Below are 14,428 nucleotides of genomic sequence, written 5' to 3' on the forward strand. Positions count from 1 at the left end.
TTCTGAGTATATAGTTCAGTTTACCGAATGCTGCCCAAGCTAACTTTCTTCTTCTTTTTATTTCTTCAGTTTGAATTTCCCTATTTAGTATTATTTTTTGTCCTAAGTATATATATTCTTCAACTTTTTCTATAACTTTATCGTTTATTATTGTCACGGTGTCTTCGGCGTGCATAACTTTTGTTTTGTTTAAATTCATTTTCAGTCCTATTTTAGAAGATTCGGTATGTAGTTCTAAAAGCATGGTTTGCATTTCTTGTAGGTCAGTAGCTATTAGGATTATGTCATCTGCAAATCATAGATTACTGAGGTAGCGGCCATTGATGTTTATTTCCTTATATTTCCAATTTAGGTTTTTAAAAACGTCCTCCAAAACTAAGGTGAACAGTTTGGGTGATAAAGTATCTCCCTGTTTGACTCCCCTGTTTAATGGTACAGGGTTCGTGTGTTCATTTTCATTTAGGTAGTATGTAGCTGTAGCTTGGTTCATAGTTTCTTTTATTAAGTTAATATATCTGCTGTCTATTCTACAATTTTGCATTGCGTTTATTACGGCCTTGTGTTCTATGGTATCGAAAGCTTTTTCGTAGTCTACAAATGCTAGGAAAACTGGAAACTTGTATTCGTTATATTTTTCTATTAATATTTTTGTGGTTAACAGGTGATCGGAAGTTGAATAGCCTTTTCTAAAACCTGCCTGTTCATATGGTTGGTATTCGTCTAATTTCCTTGTTAGTCGAGTAGTTATGACTTTGATGAGTATTTTAAACAGGTGTGACAGTAGGCTGATGGGTCTGTAGTTTTCCAATTTTCGACTTCTTTCTTGTGTACCATCACCTTTCTTGTGTAATAAGATTACTTTAGAGTTGTTCCAGCTCTTAGGGACTTTGCCCTGATGTAAAGCTTAGTTACAATTGCAATTAGTTCCTTACCTCCTTCTAATATCATATCTGTGGTAATACTATCTTCTCCTGCAGCTTTATTTCTCTTCATGTTTTCCAATGCTGTAGTTACCTCTGAAATTGTTACTTTTGGCATTATTTCTGATCCAACATTTTTTATTAATTTCCGTGCTGGTCTCATCTCATCATCTTGTTGATGTGTTCTGTGTAAAATTCTTCTATTCGTGTCAGTATGTTTTCTCTAGTTGTGATTTCATTTTCGTCTTTTCCCATTAATGATATCATCCACTACGTAAACGATTAATATTTGTTATAGTATTTCTGCCCATATACCCACATTTGACACACCATGGTTTTATGGGGAAATCACACTGCAATCTGCAATAGTTTGGATCTTTATCTTTAATTTGGGAATGCCATTCATTGTAGAATTGTGTTAAAATGTCTTTTTTTTTGTAACACAAAAGATATCTGTACTAACATTTTTTATATCATATGGTACTCCTAATTCTCGCCCAATATTTGCCAGCATATCAGCTACCTCATTACCTTTAATCCCCTTATGTCCAGGTACCCATTCTATTCCTATTGAGAATCCCATATTATTAGCTTCTACGAATAGTTTTTTGGTCATTATGGTTACACAATCCATTTGATCCCATTTAAGACTGAAATCCCAACGTAGTATAAGTACAGAATACTAGGAGAATAAGTTTAACACTCAAAACGAATTGAACACTTTCTTTATTTATATTTTTAATTTTATCCGCCCTAATCAGTACCTTAAAATACGTATAATATGAAATTAGTATTAAATATTCACATTATTTTTATGTGCCGTTAATTTTTCTCATATTAAATTACTGTTAAATTACTATATTTCGTGTAAAAATACGCTGAACTGCATTGAAACTTTCAATTCTATTCTGTACGCATACTTTTCTTTGTAATTTAATAAATAATTAAAGGAGTGACGGAGTGACTTAGTGACCTGAAATAACATGGTTCCGTGATTAAAGCACGGTAGAGGTAATACGTTGCATCGTTGTCAGAAAATGAAGACTCTCGGTGCGTGTAAATTCACTAATATGTGGGTGATAATGACCCACTTTTAGACTAGTCATTTAAAATTCGAAACAGGAACATAATGAAAACTAGTAATAACAATAAAAGGTTTTGTCACCTAAGTATATTAATTTATCAATATATACAATATGTCCCACTAAGTTGGAAATATATGGAAAACTTTTTTAATATTAATTTTACGAAAAAAAATTATTCATAAAAAGTTCTGCATGTTCTAAAGTTCTAAAATCTAAAATACAATCATTAGATATCCAATTTTATTAATAGTATACGAGGTATGTCAAAAAATATGAATTTCGCTTAAGTAAATAAATTATTTTATATTTCACAATGTCGAAAATTGTTACTGAGAAAAGTTGATCAAAACTAAAACCTACGTTTAAATATACAATTACATACGTTTACATTGAAAAAATAAGTTTTGTTATTTTTTACTAATCTTTGTATTTTGAATGAACATTTTAATCTCTTGTGATTAAGAAACACATGATAACCGTATCGTTTCTAAATGTTTTCTAACATTGTTGCATTTTAAACATGTAGTTAATGCATGTGCATTTATTTTGCCAATAGGAACATAAGTCCTCTTCTAACTCCCCTCGGAACGAGACAGCAAAACTCAAAGCGCCAATCAAAATCCCTTTCTTTCAATGTGTGAATGATTTTTGGTCTAAATGGCTTATATTTATTTAGTTTGAAAGTTCTTGCTATTGTATTTTTACTTACAGTTTATTGCATCAACGATTTCCTCTTGTGCAATGAGAGTTTTGGATTGTCTATCACAGACAACATTAGGTACTTCAAACTGTGTATTCTCATCGGCATCCAGGTTCTTGCGTTTTCCATTAAATTTTTTTATACTTCCAGTACTCTTAAATTTATTTACTATTTTCGTAACGATTGAATGATTAATATGTTTATCGGGATCTCTATTATTAAAAATAATAGCTGCTTCTCTATTTTTTTTTATATTGTTATTCAACAATCAAAACAATTACAATTTTATCTTCTTCACTTAATGTTGCATGCATTTCTACTAAATTTTATAAATACTTTCCAACAAATTTGTCTAAATACAACTGATGTTTTAAATGTAAATGACAAACATATCTTGCTATAAACCATCGAGCTAGAATCTATGGAGAAGCTATGAGCATATTAACGTGTGTATTAAAAACGGCGTCAGTAGGTGTGGCTAACGATCATACCAATATGGCGCTGGGCTCAGAGCCGGACTCCATAATATTAAAACTACTATACAAATATGACTAGTTATTCAGAAGATTTAATCATAGTCTAAAAAAGTGCAATAAATTTATTCCGCGGTAAAAACTAAACACACGACATATTATACATAAAGATAAATTAATACAGTCAAATAACAAGTTGTATCTATAGGAGATAAAAAAATGGGTGTGGCAGTCCAGTGGGACTGCCGGTAGAAGTTATACTTCTATACACGCGTTCGCCGTTACAAATTTTTATGGGAGTCAATCTGCACAATTTAATTAAAATGAAATATTCATAAGTATTTAAAAATGACAATATACGTAACTTACTTACGCATATATTTAATTTACCATGATAACAATATTAATAAAAAACAATATTGTTTGGTGATACAACTGTCAATTTATCTGACATTGATAAATACAATATTTAATTGTTGTTTGTTGTGTATATAAGTACACATTTGAACTTTCTTGAGATATTTACAAGTTTTAATTTATAATTTAACATGCCTAACGAGGATTATTATTCCCTTGCAAATTTCCGATTTACTCCCGTGCAAATTTCCAAAGTCGAACGCGCGTCTATAAGTATAACTTCAAAAACCAACAACTCGGATTATGTTGTAAATTTTCATTTTATTTTAAAATTTTGCATTTTTGCATATATTACATATATTTAATAAAATTAACGTGGGATATTTAAATATTTCAAAAATAAAAAAGGAAATTCATATTGGGATTCGAACTCACATACACCAGCGTATGAATCAAACACCTAAAATATTTGCCAATTAGACATGACACAAACGTATTTCAAAATTGACAGTTCTCGGTCATACAGTGATTTATTGAGATTATTATTTTGAAATACAAAAGTCTAAAATAATTATAAACATTTAATTAATAATACAAAACATATCACATAAATAATAATATTATTAAATATATTTTATATATATATATTATATATATATATATATATATATATATATATATATATATATATATATATATAATATTAAATATATATACAAAAGGAACATTTTTATTCTCGAGAGAGGAAGAGAGAGAAAATATATCTGTCTCTCTCTTACTCATTATCTTACATATGTAATGATGATTCACTCCCGTACAAATTTCCAACGTGGAGCGCGCGTATAGAAGTATAACTTCAATAATATAAATAATATTTGAAAGGTAACATGAATATACAGTAAGAAATAAAAGAAATACGTTTGTTTTACAACTTATATATTTGATAACTACAAATTAACTGACACTTAAAAATTTATTTCAATTAACAAAGTTAGAAAAGGTATTATTAAAAAAACAAAATTGACTATCTGCCGAATATCACAATGGAAATACTGTGTAGAAATAGAAATAATTATGTTGCAGTAGTTAATTAGAAATTTTAAGATATTTAGGATGAAGATATTTGAGTATTCTCAAGAATAGCACGATCTACCTTACTTATAAGATTTTTTATGTATACTATTAATTTATTCTCTGAAGTACGGGCCATTACTTTGTTTACATATTTGTATACTAACTTGTGGAACGTTATTCCTGAAGATTTTTTATTAACATTGCTTCTGCTACTGCAACTACGTTGAGAACAAGAAACCATTATTATGCACTATTACAATATAATATTACAGTTTTTATAGAAGTACTTATTATAAAACTAAAAATATTCGAAAAACAACAAACGTAAACAATCATACACGATCAGTCAAAACGATCATAACAATATGACCGAAGTGAGGTGGTTTTTAGTCACGTGATGCCCTCTCCATAGATTCTAACTCGATGCTATAAACAGTTTATCACTTTATCCTAGATTTCACGTAACTAAATACAACTGATGTTTTGAAAGTAAATGTCAAACATATATTGCGTAAACAAGTTTATCAGTGCATTCTAGATTTCACGTAACTGAATACAACTGATGTTTTGAAAGTAAATATCAAACATATCTTGCTATAAACAAATCATATGTTTATCAGTGCATCCTAGATTTCACGTAACTACAGTTAAAGTTGCATTGATATTGTAGACAAAAATGTAGATGTCGAGGGTATTAGTAGAATGAGGGAAAATAAATATTTATTTCCAATAATAATGTTATATTAGTTATATTAGTTATGTATGTTCCTATTTGCAAAATAAATGCACATATTTGTTAATTACGTGTTTACCTTGCAACGTTGCTAGAAAACATTTAGAAACGATAAGGTTATCACGTGTTTCTTAATCACAAGGGATAAAAATGTTCATTAAAAATAAAAAAATCAGTAAAAAATACCAAAACTTATTTTTTTAATGCAAATGTGTATTATTGTATATTTTAATGTAGTTTTTAGTATTGATCAACTTTTTTTAATAACAATTTTTGATATTGTGAAATATAAAGGTACTTTACTCCTGAGCGAAATTCATATTTTGTGAAATACCTCGTATACTATTAATAAAATTTGATATCTAATGATTGTATTTTAGATTTTAGAACATGCTAACCTTTTTATGAAGAATAATTTTTTCTCGTAAAATTATTAATAAAAATGTGTTCCATATATGGTTCCAAATTAGTGGGACCTATTGTATATATTAGTGGTCAATTAAACCTAGAGCTAAGATTAATACTATTAAAGGAATTAATATTAAACTCAACAGTCTTCCGGGTTGAACCGTGTCGATTATCATTGCGCCGAGCTTTCGACGCCCTCTTCTATGTTTTCTTCAGGGCTTCCGAGGTCTCAGTCAGAGAACGGTTCATTTATACCGTCGATGGTGACGTGGATTTGGTTACGTGAGGTTGGCGTGGGGATTGGCTCGGGGATTTGCGCAGTAGGCTTTTGATTAGCGGGTGGAGTGGACGATATTTTCTTTATGAGAGGTATCCAAGTCTCAATTGTCTGAATAAAGGAGATGACGGCTTGCGGTTATCTTCGATTTAAAGACCTATATACATATTTGTCAGTAATGTAACAAAATACATAAACAAGGTCATTCAGTATGATAACTATGCTACTACCGAGCCGTATAGTTTAATAATAACAATTTTTCGTCAAAACTTAGTAAAGAAGAAAAATTAGCAAACTTTTACAATGTATACTTACGCTGCTGTCGCATATCCAGCAATAAGAGATGGACATTAACAAAAATGTTTATACTACATCAATATAATTATAATCAGATAATATACACAATATTATATACGTTGACCCTCAATATGTACGAAATATTTCTATATATAGATGAACAAAGGCGTCGTTTCAATAAAATATATTGCAATTAAGAAACGTGGGTGCTTTAAATCTTCAACAGTTAGTAGGATGACACTATGATTTGTCCATCGGTGTAATTAGCCATTGTATTATCTCAGTTTGGCCATATTCTCCTACTTCAATTGTGTTGCAATAATGTTTTGTAAAATAACAGCACAAACATTATCGTTTAGTAAAATAGTTGTGAATGTATAGGTTCGTAATGTAAAGAGATTGGTAATATGGAGGTGAGTTTATAAAATATAAAATTTTTATTGATTTATTGACATAAAAGTTTATTTTAAATTAAAAATATTTATGGGAAGGTTTTCTTTTTCGCACTGACATTACCATTCTGTATCGATTGTGGCCGAGTATGATAAATATTTGTCCTTTTTGCATTAATAGGTATTTGTATTTTGATCTGAGTTTATATAAAATAATCTTCTCAGATGCCTCTTTTGTGCTTCCTGAATATCTTACAGCTACTATTGTTAATTTTAAACAACATTTAAATCGTAAGGATTGCCGAAGATATGTAGATGTTGTCTTCTCAAAATCCGATTGCAATCATTAGATATTATTATGTTCCTGGTGAAAAATGTGAAATCTAAAAAAAATACCATGAAAAGGGTGAAGTCACAGTTATTTCAGGTTGTTACAAGATGATATATTAGATATGAAGACAAAATATCTATTGGCCAGATCAAATAATATTTTAATACGCTTAAATCAGAATGACATTCGTCTTAGGTTAGGATCTTTTTTAAATTAATGTTTAGATAAATAAAAATGTCAAAACCACTTCAAAAAATTATACTTTTGAAATAACGAGTAATTAATCATTGTTTAAACATTGGAAAAGTGTTGTATTCTGCACACAAATGATTTTTTAGCAAATAATTGTAAACAGAATTAATTTTTCTTAATAGTTTGCAGTAACATTAAAAAAGCAATAATAATCTTGAATTTTGCACCAAAAGTAGTTTTATGGTGACTCTTTAAACCTTCAAATTTTTTTTTTTTAAATATTTAATAGTTGAGAAGTTGTTAACATCATTTATAAAAAAGTCACTATTTTTAACTGCAAAAACGGGGTTTTCGTAGTCTTTCTATAAGATATCTATCTTATAGTTCAGTGTACGACGGTAAAAATAGGGTATCACCTCCAATTTCCATCAACAAGCTTCGATTTTGATAACATTTTGGAATTAACCTCTATTTATCATTAACTTTAAAATCTACCCTATGCGGAAGTGTTCTTTTACCTTGGGGGTTAAGTCGATCTCAACTGGAGGTTCTTCTTCTTCTTGATGTGCCTATCCTTTACGAATGTTGGCGATCATCATAGCAATCTTTATCTTATCTGCAGCAGCGCGGAAAAGCTGCACAGATGTTGTATTGAACCAGATTCTGAGGTTCTTTAACCAAGATGTTCTTCTTCTTCCTGGACCTCGTTTTCCAAATATTTTTCCTTGCAGGATAGCTTGAAGGAGAGCATATCTAGATTCATTTCGCATAATATGTCCGAAGAACTGTAAGTTTCGAGATTTGATGGTGGTCAGTACCTCTCGGTTCTTATTCACTCTTCTGAGGACCACCTCATTTGTGACTCGGTCAGTCCACGGGATCTTAAGAATTTTCCGATATAGCCACATCTCAAATGTTTCCAGTTTTCTGCACATATCTTCGTTCAAGGTCCACGATTCAACACCATAAAAAAGAACAGAGAAGACGTAGCATCGCAGCATTCTTACTTTTGTATCAAGAGAGAGGTTGTGACTCTTGAAGAAGGCCCCCATCCGATTGAAGGTGGATCTAGCTTTTCCAATGCGTGCTCTAATCTCCTGGTTGTTGGTCCATTCTTCATTTATTATGGTGCCGAGGTAGTTGTAGTGCGCCACTCTTTCTACAGGGGATTGGTTGACGTAGAGTTGACCTTCTGTTATTCTTTTCTTGCTAATTATCATAAGCTTTGTGTTCTTAACTTATAAGGACTTGTAGGTCTTCTAAGTTGTCCGCAAATACTATGGTGTCATCTGCATATCTGATGTTGTTTAGCCGGTAACCATTTAGTAGAATACCTTTTTTAGTTTCGTGCAAAGCTTCGATAAATATTCTTTCAGAGTACAGATTGAAGATTAAAGGAGACAAAATACATGTATTCTTGGTCCATTATTTATCTCTTTTTCTAGCTCAAAGGTGTTATCTCTTTGGTCTTCAAATAGTTTTTCTAGATATTCTTTCCACGTTCTTATTTTACTCTGTTTGTCCGTGAGACGTAAGATGATATTTCCGTCAGAATCAGTTATATTTCCTTTCTGCCTTCATCTTAGTCCCCCTGTGGGTTCTTTTACTTTGCTATGTACATTGTGACTATCGTACTTTGACTGCAGAGTCTCAATTTTTTCGCATCTTTCCCTTGCTTCTTTTTCTTTCGCTTATCTGATTTTCGTTCTTATTAATATTATATTTATGGTTTTATATTTATCTGGGTCATTTTTGGCTCCTCTTCTCTCGTCCATTAGTTTCTGGATCTCATCTGTCATCCATGATTTTTTCTTCATTAATCTATCTGTCTTTAAGCGTTTATCTTTTACATTTTGCACTATTTCTGTAATATGTTTGATCGTTTGTTCTTCGTTCGAATCGTCTCTATTTGTAGTCACTTGCTCGTTTAACGTGACTTCGACACTGGAGGCTGGTACCTTTATATTAAAAATAATCTCAAACATCGATAGAAAAACATATTCTAAGCAAAATATGTTTTATAGAGTTTTTTGAAAAATCAATACCTTTAGACTTATTCGTGATTTAAAATATCAATTTTCTCGAATAACTCAACAACTTTACATTTTATCGAAAAAACTGTTAAGAATAAATTGTAGCTTATAAAAATCTAAGATAACACGTTTATTGTTTTTGCTGTAACACTCATTGAGTCTTTAACAAGGTAACAATTTCGTCTTTAACGAAAAATTTTAACTCAACATAGAATAACAGAAATCGGTCAATTTTAATTCGTAATATATCTTTTAATATTAAAAAAAAAACGGGTGTGGCAGTCCAGTGGGACTGCCGGTAGAAGTTATACTTCTATACACGCGTTCGCCGTTAAAAATTTATATAGGAGTCAATCTGCACAATCATTACATATGTAATGCTATAGGTAAGAGAGAGCAAAAAGAGAAAAAGAATTAGTTATATAGGTATATGGTGCATCGTTTGCTGTATATAAACATTTGACCTGTAATAGGAGTATAGTAAATGAAGGATTGTATCAATATTTTAATGAAAATATATATTTTTATTTTTATATATGTATAAAAGGAGTTGAATGCAAAAAAAAATTTTACACATACTCTGCAGTAAAATTCATTATTTATTTTGTTATTAATATAAAAATTACAATACAATAAATACACTGCAACATAATTCAATATAATAATACAATATAAATTAAAATGTAATATTCACAAGTATTTAAAACTGCAATATACATAACTTACTTTACGAAGATAAAAATAAAAAACCAACAACTCGGATTATGTTGTAAATTTTCATTTTATTTTAAAATTTATGTTTTTTGCGTATATTACATATATTTAATAATACATTTATTTATATAATAAGATTACCGTGAGGTTTTTAAATATTTCAAAAATAAAAAAGGAAATTCATAATTGGGATTCGAACTCACAACCACCAGCGTATGAACCAAACACGTAAAGGATTTGCCAATTAGACATGACACTAACGGATTTCAAAATTGACAGTTCTCGGTAAAACAGTGATTATTTTGAAATACAAAAGCATAAAATAATAATTATAAACGTTTAATTTTAAATAATACAAAACATATCAGGTAAATAATAATATTAATACATATTATATTATATATAATATTATATTATTATATATAATATTATATATATATATATATATATATATATATATATATATATATACAAAATGAACATTTTTATTCTCGAGAGAGGAAGAGATAGAAAATATATCTTCTGTCTCTCTCTTACTCATTATCTTACATATGTAATGGTTTCACAGATTCACTCTCATGCAAATTTCCAACGCCGACCTTGCGTATAGAAGTATAACTTCAAAAAATCATTAAAATTTTTAATTTTAATAATTTTGAAAAAAAATTAAGTACAAATTACAGTGAAAAAATATTTTTAACATTTTTAGAAATACTATCTTTTTTCTTTCAATAAAACTAAAGAATAAAAGTACGAAACTATCAAAGATACGTATAAGTTGCTTTATAACATAGAGGTAAAAGTAAATACTGTTATATAGCAAATTTTATTTATCTTCGATAGTTTTGTACCGTTCGCGTCATAAAAAACTGGTACAACTCTTGTAACCAAAAATCGTGTTTTTAAGTTGTGTACGTTGATCTTGTCACATGTGTCATTCTAATTTCTAGGGCACTGTTGCCAGTTCAACGAAAATATTATATGAAACCAGCTAAAATCAGGGCGTGCGACAGACCGCCAGTTTTGAGTATACTAAAAACTAAAACATTATCGAGCACTCTCTATGAGTCAGTCACATTTATTTAAACATGCATCCTAAAAAATTCTCCTATTACTATTGTAATTTTCCATAATCTCAATTAAGTACCCACACATTGATTTGTGTTTTATTATAATCTATGAAAATTTTTCAATTCAAAAATAATGATAGATAATCAATCTAAACATAACTTTAAATTATTATAATAAAACATTACAGTGAGATATTGGATTGTAACTGTCACGTTTTGAAAAGCGTTTTTTCGTCCCGGATATTTTATAGTTTATAATACGTAGGATAAAGTATAATGTTAATTTTTCACATTTATTGTTCTTGTAATAAATAATAATTTAATCTTGGTAGTTTGCCTGTTACTAAACTTATTGACACAAAATACAGTTCGTGTTCGGTAGGTAAATGAAGTATAAAATTACAGTAGATGCATTCCAATGTTCCCTTCAAACATTTTGGATATTAGCTCAACCCTATCTTTGGTTATTAAATTTATTAGATACAGTTTTTTGTTGTTAATAATAAAAATAATACCTATCTAAAAACTTTTACATTTTTGAACGTTATTTTTTATATTTAGATTTTGTGCAATTCCGTTATCTGTGATGGCAACAACGAATTGATTCACGGATCATTGTATCCAGTCTGAACACAGGTTTACATTGGGAAAAAAAGTGTACCAGTTTTATATGACGGGAAGTGTACTTATTTTGAAAAAATATTTTTATTTTCAAAAAGAAAATATATTTTTCTCCTCATAACCATAATTTTTTTTTTAAATTATCTAATTTAAATTGTTCAAACTTTTGGATCCTATTCCTGATGCTTCATACTATGTTTTCTGTTTCTTTTTTGTAATTAAATAATATGTTTAAAATTGGGTAAAATAATTTAGTTAATTGGATAGTAGTTGGATAAAGTAATTATTTAATTATTTTTTATATTTTAAAATATAAATCATCAAAAACATCTGTAAAATATTTTCCAAAATTTAAACCCAAGTTTTAAGATCATCAATCAAATGTTATTTAAGGCTCAAGTGACAATGGGTCGGACATGTTGCCCTAGATAATCCCGAAAAACGGATACAGAGATTAACAAACTGGAGACCAAGAGAGCACAGGCGAGGATTAGGCAGACCACAGAAGAGGTGGGCAGATGACATCAAACAAGTCGCGGGCAAGCAGTGGTTGAGAATTGCCAAGAGTAGAAATCAATGGAAGCAAATGGAAGAGGCCTATGTCCAGCAGTGGACGAATACAGGCTGAAGAAGAAGACTATATATTATATATGTATACTTGTGATTTTGTGCGACGGGAGATCCACTAAATTACCATCTACAATCACTCGTTAATTTTAACAAAAATAAAAACGGCGCGTGACACTTGGGGAGTATCGACAGAAGTGAATACTTCTTATAGCGCGTTATTACTATGTGTGTTAATGCAATATTAAGTCCACTTATTATTGAAATGTTAATATTTTTTTATAATAACATCACTTATTAAAGTTCTTTAAAATTTAAAAAATGCTAACTTTTTTCTTTAAAAATTTTATTTATTGATTTTAGTAATTTTTAAAAATTTTTAAACATTCTATAGCATTTATTCATCATTTACATTTTCAGTATTATCTTGTATTTATGTTTAACAACTTCATTTTGATTCATTACATTTAACTTTATTTTATTTAATTTTGTTTAATTTTATTTAGTTTTAATTAATTTCATTTACTTTTATTTATTTGTTTTTTTCTTATTTAATTTCACTTACTTTCATTTAGTTTTATTTAATTTTATTTAATTTTGTTTAACTTTACTTAATTTTATTAGTAATGATATATGTATAAATCATCAATTTGTAGAATGAATTAGCAATAAATCAAGAACAACATATGAACAAATATAACAAAATATTAATTTTTTGTTTGCCCTGAATGCACTTTCTTTTTGAAGGTTTTCACTGCTTGGTGTTCTGTCATCATTAGGATAAAAATATTTAAATATAAACCGATTAAAAGGCATTAACTTTTTCACCAAGGTCTTCGTAAATATGAGACCAGGTACCTTTATAAAACGTTCTCCAGCAGGCCAGCTCTTTGTGTGGAACTTTGCTTCGAAAATTACCATAGACAATAAAATTGTTGTTTTTAATCAATTCGTCCGTTTCTCTCTCATTTTTCGTGTGACGGGAAACGCCGTCATGTATGCAGCTCATAAAAATATACTTTTCTAGGGACAAGACGGTATTTGCTGCTTCCAATTATTTTGTCAAAAATATATGTTCCATTCATAATAAATCATGTTTAACTACTTTTAATTTTATTTGCGAGTTTCTGGGAACACTTTGTTATACCATACTGTCCGCGAACGTGTTAACTTCAAGTCAACAAAATTAAGTGAACAATATTTACAAGAACACCGATTTCGTCATTTCCTTTTTCTGACTTTCAGATAAGGAATCCTACAATAAGCCAATACCTATTCCGAAACAAAAATACAACGACCTAATGTTTTTGTTGCGGACTAATGCAATCAAAAGAGTTACACTAGCTTTTAGTGTTTTTACAATTGCCTAACGTTTGAATAATAAAATAATTTTACAAGTAGCGCCACGAAAAAGCGATCTTCATATCGATCCATTACTCTCCATCAATCTCTACATCTAGTCATCATATGTTTATTCTAAGCAGGTTTAAATTAAAAACTGTATGAGAAATAACTAACAAAGAAACAGACATTAAATAAAAAGTAAAAAATTATTATATCTATCAATAAAAGATGTAATAAAACAAACAGAAAAATAAAAGATCGATACTAGAATTCGATTCGTAACGATTCTCGTACAGTCAAAATTTAAAAGTGATCATAAATGTCATCCAATTATTAAAAATATTGATTCAACTGTTTAAATTTTTATTTAGACACTTCTCGTTTAAAAATAATTTCATATAAATACAATATCGAATTTTTACAATAGTTTAAGTTTGACTATTGTATTAAAGTGTAAAGTCCGTGTCAGACGGTCAAATATTTGATCAAACTAGTTTGAACAAACCAAAAATTGACAGCATATGACGTCACATCCTGAGTTTGATCAAATCCTCTAAAAATAGAGGATCTTCTATTTTCAAGGTCAGTTTGATCAAACTTTAATTTTGATTGGTCGAAAAATATCTAAAGTCAAATGACAATCAGCAGTTAGACATAATGTATTTAAATTAATTTTCTTTTTTTCGTTGGTTGACAGTGCGTGGTTTATTTGTCTTTCTATTTTGTTATAAAATAAAAATAAAAATTTAAAATATCTTGCAGCCAGGAACAAGTTTCTACATAATTGATTTATACCGAGAAAGAAGCTGTTTATATAATGTCAAACATCCATATTATTAT

At 29.1% G+C, this 14,428-nt stretch overlaps 1 protein-coding gene across 2 annotated transcripts in view; it reads left to right on the forward strand.

Moving 5' to 3' along the window:
- The window catches only part of LOC140445120 (atrial natriuretic peptide-converting enzyme-like), a 154,313-nt gene that overhangs the window by 77,883 nt on the left and 62,002 nt on the right, over positions 1-14,428 (forward strand). Inside the window, exon 1 of one of the 2 annotated variants that reach the window (XM_072536952.1) lies at positions 6,603-6,737. The exons of the other annotated variant lie outside the window; for it this stretch is intronic. Coding sequence (XP_072393053.1) covers positions 6,732-6,737 — 6 coding nt within the window. The 5' untranslated portion in view covers positions 6,603-6,731. Of the gene's footprint in view, positions 1-6,602; positions 6,738-14,428 lie in introns of those variants that run through there. 2 annotated transcript variants of the gene reach the window in all.

Source organism: Diabrotica undecimpunctata, chromosome 7, assembly GCF_040954645.1.
Source record: "Diabrotica undecimpunctata isolate CICGRU chromosome 7, icDiaUnde3, whole genome shotgun sequence".
Classification (NCBI taxonomy): Eukaryota; Metazoa; Arthropoda; class Insecta; order Coleoptera; family Chrysomelidae; genus Diabrotica; species Diabrotica undecimpunctata.